Source organism: Gastrolobium bilobum, unplaced genomic scaffold (assembly GCF_033153095.1).
Source record: "Gastrolobium bilobum isolate Gb01-03AN ecotype WA unplaced genomic scaffold, APGP_CSIRO_Gbil_v1 utg12410, whole genome shotgun sequence".
Taxonomy (NCBI): Eukaryota; Viridiplantae; Streptophyta; class Magnoliopsida; order Fabales; family Fabaceae; genus Gastrolobium; species Gastrolobium bilobum.
Window position 1 is genome coordinate 13,913 of NW_026895104.1, and position 8,559 is coordinate 22,471.

Genomic DNA, 8,559 nt, shown 5'->3' on the forward strand with positions numbered 1-8,559 from the left:
TCATCCAAAAAGTCTTTAGTTTGCAAGCAGTATTATGAATTTGGGGACAATGAGCATAACAACCTTATGCTCCATGGAGATAAAGATTTAGCTTTTGGTAAAAGTTTAATTGGAGATTGTCAAAGGCAATGGGACTTGCTGGTACATCAAACAAAGTTTTCCTATGACGGATCACAGATGCGATCATTGATCCAAACTACAAATGAATATACCAAACATGTCAAAGAATTGCATTTCCAAGTCCTAATCTTAATTAGGAAATTTGGTGATATTGTACCAGAAGAGTTGCCAAAGAATTGCATTTCTAAGTCCTAATCTTAATTAGGAAATTTGGTGATATTGTACCAGAAGAGTTGCTGAGTTGCCGCCTGGATTACCACCTGAAGACGTTGCAGATTCGAGGGCAAATCTTTTCCTAGTGGGAGAGGATGATGCACTTAAGTCACCATAAATTATTATAATTGCAGACGTTTCAGTTTTAAAGCTTTTTATGAATTTTAATAATTGCAGACGTTTCAGTTTGCATGACTTTATGTTTTGTTTATGGTTATTTCCGTTTTGTATCAGTTTTTAAGACCATTGATAGTTCTTTGTTGTCAGTTACTTTTTGTATTGCCTTCAAAAGACTGGTTAGAAGGATGTGAGGGAAGACTTTTGATGATTGAAGAATGATAATATAGCAAAAAACTTCTGCATTTTCCTGAAAGCCTACTTTTCATATAATTTTGCATCACTGCTTCTTTAGAACTTTGAAGCCAATTCCACCATCTAATGATACATTCACTGCCAATTTCCACTTTTTTTTTTTGAAAATATTCCATCGGTTCAACGCTTCGCGACTAGTCCGATTCCGGGCGAGTTCAGGATTAAAGGACTTTAAACCTCTCCTAATTACCACCTTTAATTAGTCGCTTTGAATACTTAAGTGGTGCCATAGTTTCCCTTTCGTTCCCAATTTTGTCTTGTTCTTTATTGGTCAAATGGTTTGTGAATTGTAGCTTGATTTTGTGAACATTGAGATCTTCTTAACCTCGTCTTACACATTAGTGAAGTTTCGAATGTGCTTACTACTTGAATTAAAATCATTATTTGAAATGTGATGAGGAAATAAGTGATCCATTATTTGTAGTCAGCATGTTCGAATGCTTGAATTATGCAATATACCATTTACTTGAAAGAACTGTCACTTACAGATAAAAGCTGTTATACACAGTACTAGTTTTTTGTTTGAAGACATGTTGAAGTAAACTTGGAAACATCAAAAACAAGCTTTCAACTTGTGTTAATATCTTGGAAATAAAATTTATTAAAATTTAGAATTTTTCTTAATAATAAAAAAGAGTTGTAAATCATCTGCAAAGAATTTTTCTATACATTAATGTTAAAAAGCATAGTTTTTTATTTTTTTTGGTAAGCAAAAACATAGTTATTATAATCGTAAAATACATGATGATACGTATTGTTTGATACGACATGATTGACAAGCTACATATCAAGGGGGTGTATGGGAAAGGAGATTATATCAAACAACAAGATATTGTATTATACGTTATGTATCGTGTATCACATGATACAGAAATTAAACCAAAATTTATAATTTTTATTATGAAAAAAAATAAAGATTTGATTTGTGATTTAAACTCAAAAATCTATCTGAAAAATCTATATTAACAAGGGAAATAATTAAATAAATATTTCAAATCTCTTCAATCTTCAAAATAAATTAATAAATCAATAAAAAATTGATTCAAATTACAGGAATAGAATGTTATGTAAATAAAAAGCAAAAAAGTGATTTATGAGTAGGACAATAACTGATTTGTACTTTAGTGATTTATATATTTTATTGATTGGATCCTTTTGAAATTTGGATATATATGATATTAATTATGTTATATATTTTTAAATTATTTTTTATTATATTTTTGTATCTTACGATTTGATATGATTCATCGTACACAAAAATCAGCCAAGCGATTCAATAATTATAAAATTTAAATGAGAATGGCTCCAAAATATGACGAGTTGACAAGTAAATCATTTGTAAGAATTTGTTTCATTTTTGAATAAACTTGAAAAATAAAAAACATATCCTGAAACCATGTTGAGGAATCTGCAGCTGCAAGCCAACACATTAAGCCCAATTACTTACAAAGGATCACAAGGTTCAAGCGAGTAAAACCCATATCAGCCTATTTCAAGGACTACAACATAAATAATAGCTTACATCTTGGATAACTTCTACCAGACCCATTTAAATTTTACCATTAACAGTGTACAGCTTATATCTGACCTTTTCTAATCAGTAATATATGTCATGATAGTGTTGGCATGATTTTAGTTATATTCTGTGCTTAAAACTTTTTTATAAGTCATTATTATGAGCCATTTTAGAGGGTCTTATGTTTATCTGGAATTGTGACCATCATTATGCATTCAGATTTTCTTTTTTCTAATTTGTAGTAATTCTCATATTACCTGAATCTGTTGTCTTGACTATGACTTATATTCTTTCTTTTTCAAGTTGAATTATAAACATGAACTGATTAATTTAAAAACTTCGGTAACAATGACTTGATAGACCCTCTCGAGGATGAAGTATCTAACTATCCACAAGGCCTTGTTCTGGTTCCTCGAGGAGCAGATGATAATAGTGTTGTTGTGGGTCCACACATGAGGGGTAGCCGGTTGCGAGCTTCTTCTGCTGGTGATGAGGAGGTGGAGCTACTTCTACCTGGTACATCAAGGTGTAGTTTCTTGATGATCTTATTAATTCTTTGAACTTCATCATAGTGCTCATGCTATCCTATTAGTATGTCCGATCAGTGCATTTCATTTGGCAGAAGCGTAATTTTAACTAAATCTTTTATCCCAGGATATAACCTGACCAAATCCTCAATGACAAAGTCATGAAGTGCGGCAGCAAACTCCACTCCAGTTTGACCACCTCCAACAATAGAAAAATGAAGAATTCTCTTATTTTCTTCTTCACTTAGACTAGGCAAACTCGCTCTCTCAAAGCAGTCAATAACGGTTCTTCTAATCTTCTGTGCATCTTCAACTTCCTTCAAGAAATGGCAATTCTCGACCACTCCGGGAGTATTAAATGTGTTGACATTTGCTCCCACGGCTATGATTAGGTAGTCATAGTCCACCACAAATTCTTCTTTTACGTTCGAATTATTGCTTCTATTAGATCGACAGTAAACTTTCCTGTTTGCTGCGTCAATCTTGACACATTCTGCTTCACTGTATTCAACGTCCACCTTTTTCTTCCTAAAAATATTGCGGACGGGTTCAACAATGCTGCGCGCTTCAACGGTACCGCAGGTAACACTAGGCAGTAAAGGAGTGAACGCAAAATAATTGCGAGGCGACACCACGTGAACCTCATACCTGGGATTGTTCAGATTCTTCAAGAAACTCGTGCCTGCCTAGCCAGTTCCCAGCACCACCACCTTTTTCTTGTCGGTCACTGCCGCTTCAGATGCACCGACAGCCTCACCGTAAGCCAAAAGACCACCACCACTTACGGTGGTGCAGAGCAGTACAAGCTTCAACTGCGACTGATCATGGTCACGGAAAGCTCTATAAACTCGTTCGAAGAAAGTGAAACTCCGCATTTTTTTGTTTCTCGGTACATAAATTTGAACATCAAATTTGTCGGGTGAAAGATCTGTGCGTCCAAAATTCCAGGAAAACAGAGAGAGAGAGAGGGAAGAGAGAAGAATGAGTGATTTATATTACATATCTAAAACACCTCTTCTCGTAAGAGTCCTTTTGGATTATAACGTGAACAATGCACATGTTCATCTAATGTTATGTTGAAATTCATCTTCTTATTAAAAGAATGTAGGCGGTAAAGAAACTCTAGACCATTTAGTTCTAGAGACTTTGATACCATGTCATGAACTAATTATAGCAAAATCTTAATCTTTTACTTGGAGACACATATCAACTACACCCTTATCCTAAATTAGTTGGGGTTAGCAGCAGTGAACCCAAGTAACAAGCAATAAGTAAAAAGAAGAATAAGAAAAATAAAAAATAATATTAGTAAATGAAAAAAGGTAGGCAATATTGTCAATTTTCCATGATACCCAATGTTTTGTTTTTGCTATGACTTAAAAGAGTAGGAATTATTGTCATTTGAAATCAAGGACAAAGGCCCAACACTTTCAGCCTGTTAGAGAATAATATAAACCATTAAAAAGACTCTCATCCAATAGCTTAAACTTTTCGGTTGAATTGGTTCTTTACATGGTATCAGAGCCTCGGTGTCACGGGTTCAATCCTCATCGCCCCTCACTTTCTCTTGTGGAATTTCTTAGCATAGATAGGCTGAGTCTGATGCATCGTCCACCTTTTAAGCCCAATGGGCTCTCTTGCGAGGGCGCGTGTTAGAGAATAATATAAACCATTAAAAAGGCCATCACCCAACAACTTAAGTTTTTGAGTTGAATTGGTTCTTTACACTCCCAATCCTGCCTTTTTGTAAGAAATGTCTCTGATAATTTAAACGCTCGAGGGTCCTCTTGTGCGTTTGAGTGTGCTTTTCTGGACCTTGAATTGTAATATTTTGATTTCCTTTGATCCATATTGAGTCGTTACTTCTTCGTCATGATTTCTTTAGCACTTTTAGCACCATTTCTTGTGATTTTACCTTCAAAATGCAAATATTACCAAAACGTCAGCTCAATTTCCAATCTTAGGACTTAAATGTCTTAAAACCTTGAATTCCATGCATTCTACTACATAACTCTTGTATAATTTAGCCTAAAAACATGGTAAATCAAAGGTTTATCAAACATTCCCAGATTTGAATATTGTTGTCCTCAGCAATCAATCAGAGTAAACTAAGGGATTAGGAAGTAAGAATCTCAATAGCTTGGAATTTAACAGAGATAATTCATCAGAGACATGATATCAGAGCATTCAGACTAAAAAGATTATTTCATCAATCATTTTTATCAGAAAAAACATTCTTAAGATCAAGAACCAGGGACAATTCCTTTAGCACCCCCTCACTAGTATTTTAATTCACTCACGCTCAACTGTTTAGAGGGTTGGTGTTTCACTCAAATCCCACTGAATCAAACTACCATAAGCTTGCTCATATTCTAGCTCTCTACAGTAATACTAAAGTATTCAACAGATCAAGAGGTCTTTATTCTGGTTGTAACTTGGCCTGGTTGAAAGGGAAGGAAAAAAATTTGGGGAAGGGGACTTCCGAGATTAAATCCAGATTCTTAAGAGGAATGGATGTAGTTGTTTACACTTTGTCAACAACTTTCTTTTTCTTTTGTTCGTTCTTCTTCACTTCTCTTTTTCTTGGACTTTGCCTTTCTCTTTTCTCAGAATACTTTTATTTCTTTTTCTTTCTGAGTCATTTTCTTTCTCTTTGTTTGTTTCTTCTTCTTTCCAACCAACCTTTCTTGGCTTTTGCCTTTCTTCCATGTACTTCCACACCTCATTATTCATATATTCAACCAATGAGCACTTGTTCTCAATCTGAAATTCAATCTCAATTAAGGTGAGGAGTGTATGGATAATGGCTTATTCAATTCATAGGTTTTCAAAGAATAAACAGGCCTAGAATCAAAATGGTTAACTAAGGAATAACAGTAAGGGTTGGCTATTTGGCCATCTAGTTTAAAGAAAGAACATGCCTCAATCATATCCATAGAATAAATCACATACTAATTCAAGCCAGAAACAAAGCAAGTTCTAGAGTCTTTTATACAGTGGAATGCACACTCAATAAAAATTTTCTATATAGGCTCAAAACCTCACGGCTATGAATGCACAGTCATTCCCCTAGTCCTTTATCTCAACAAAAAAAAAATCAATTCTAAAGAAATATTCAACCAAACTTTGATGCTTATTAAAATTAAAAACTCAAGTAAGTCATCATCATGCTCTAAATCAATTACTGATAAAAAATCCTTGCCATTTTTCCATTAAAGGCACTGAGAAAAGTGTAAAATTTTCACAAAAACAGTGACTTGGGGTTTTTATTCATTAAAACTAAAAAATAAATAAATTAAATTCAAATTCAAATTACTTAAAATAATAAATTAAATTCAAAATGCATAAAAGAAAATAAGAAAAAGGTTGAGATGTTTCCCTGTACTAGCCAGATGTTCTGTGTATACTCATGAAGTCTCTCCGGTCAATGAGCACTCCGGCTGACGAACTACGCGCTTACCATTCCCAGATTTAAATGTTGTTGTCCTCAGCGACTAAGTTAAATCTAAAAAATAATCGCGTGGATAGTATAAAAACTAGTCGATTCCTCGTGAAACAGCATCATAAAACTATCGGCCAATAGCGTTGAAATACCAACTGCATCATAGGGTTATCTCATACCGTAAAAACATAACATAATAATCCAAAACAAAATAAAACTAAAATAAAAAATATAAAGTAGCCAAGTGATCAATCATCCATCTCCTCGTCCTCGGCATCTCTCACTATGGCTGGTGGCATGACAATGTCCTCGCCATCCTCGTCCTGACCATCAGTAGCCGGACCTGTGCTGCCTCTCTGTGCATCATCAAAAGCATCCTCCTCTTCTGATCCCTCATATGACTCGGGCTGGAAGTCTGGCTGTCCAGCGGGATGGGTAATGCTGAGGTGCTGTAGAATGCGTGCCTGGTATGCTAGCTGCTGCGTGTGCATATGCTGGTTCCTCCGTCGGATGAACCCTACCTGAGTCTCAAGAGCAGTCAATTGACTCTCTACTGATCCTGCAGCAGCTGAACTGGAAGCCCCATTTGTCTGGGCCCGTGCACGTCGCACTCTCCTCCTCCTGCCCGCCTGAGCAGCCTTTGCCACTGATCCATCCTCCTCTATGGGCTCCTTCAGCTTGTCTGAAATCGTCCTTTTATTATAACAATATTAGAGTATCGTCTCCACAGGGATTGAGATCGAATATCAAATAATCGTCCTTTCAAGAATGGAGGAGTTCAAATAGTTTGTGACAAATATTGTTGATTTGTGTAAAAGGAAGAACTGAAAATAAAGACTTGTTTTTGGCTTTTTGTTATGAGAAATAAAACAATAAAAATGAGAATTGTTTTGTGAAAATATGAGAAAATCATCGTAGCTAGATTGCACTCACCTTATGATCCCCACTTCTTACTTTGGATGGATTTATAATATTCATTCATATAATTACTCAGATAAATTATTATCTAAAATTATTAATAGTTAACCCTCAATTCCTTGTAAGGTTAACCCTTTAATCCCAATTCAAACCCCAATTCCTTGCAATGTTTCTCATGGCATTAAGCAATGAAATCAATAATTTAAGCATCTGCAATTAAATACACATCTATTCTTAGCATGCATATAAATTGTTATCCTACCCCCTTTCAAGATCAAAACCCCAATATTCCTATCTAGGGTTCTAACCCTCAAACTATCCTCAACTATTAGATTGATCAATTCTAATAAAGAGAATATAAAATACGCACAGGATAGAGATAAAGATAATTTATATAAACGAGTAAAAGTAAATCAATCCGTCGTAACAAGGGTTCACATAGGGTTTGTGACCCTAACTACAATAAAAAGAAACTAGCCAAACATTATCATGGCTAAAAATCTAATATTCATAAAACCTGGTAAATTAATAGAGCAAGAAGAAGAAGAATTCGGTCTCCAAAATACTCTCTGAGTACCACCGTCATCTCCCTTCAATAGAATAGGTCTCTCTTTAATTCTGTAAAGAGGATCCTATTTATAAGCCTCGCTTCTTTCTTCCAAAATTATCCTCGCATAGCACGGTGTAATTTTCCCGCAAACCAGCATACCTCTGTCCAAATTGAAAAGCCGGACTCATTCCTCGTAAAATGGTGCCAGTTGGCGCCAAAATGGCGCCACTGGGCGCCATGCCTCTGTGCAATTTTATTTCTCCATGAATGTGGCGCTACTTGGCTTGGAAGTGGCGCTAGTTAGCTTGGAAATTTTGGCGCTAGTTTGCGCCAATTTGGTGCTAGTTGGCGCCACTTTTGGTGCTAGTAGGCGCCACTCCACTGTGACTTGTTTCTTCTGGCACTAGGTGGCTCCAATGTGGCGCCACTTGCAGGCCTCCGGTGTAGAGTTCGTAAACTGGCGCGGGTTTGCGCCAGTGTGGTGCCGGTCCGCGCTATGTTGCTGGACTTTGTACTTCACACCCGTGTGGAATTGCGCTAACAGGCTTTTTATAATTTTCACTTTTTTTCCTGTAAAATACAACCAATAGGTGAGAAATATCATTAACATAGAAGAATCAATATAATAAGCAAATATGTATTTAAGTTGCTCCTTTATTACTTAATTCTTATTATTTCTAGCTTGAAAAACCACAATTGCCAGAGGCACATCAGTTAAGTCCTCAGTGGAGAATATAGCTATTTAAGAATGGAACAGTGGATTCGTCCCTTGTGTTAAAAACTTTTTATCCATCCATATCGTTGTCTCTTAAATATTGTTATATTATTGTTATTTTCTTTATTAAATCTTGTGACAACAACATCAAATCTCTAATGAATATTGTCGTTCCTTCTCATCAAG

At 35.5% G+C, this 8,559-nt stretch overlaps 1 protein-coding gene across 1 annotated transcript; it reads right to left on the reverse strand.

The window, feature by feature from the left end:
- Positions 1 to 2,822: 2,822 nt before the first annotated feature.
- LOC133305748 (external alternative NAD(P)H-ubiquinone oxidoreductase B2, mitochondrial-like) lies at positions 2,823 to 3,623 on the reverse strand. The gene is made up of 2 exons (XM_061506018.1): positions 3,440 to 3,623; positions 2,823 to 3,313 (listed from the first exon to the last, which is right to left on the reverse strand). The coding sequence occupies exons 1-2, from the start codon at positions 3,621 to 3,623 to the stop codon at positions 2,823 to 2,825; spliced, it is 675 nt and encodes a 224-aa protein (XP_061362002.1).
- Between the last annotated feature and the right edge of the window lie 4,936 nt (positions 3,624 to 8,559).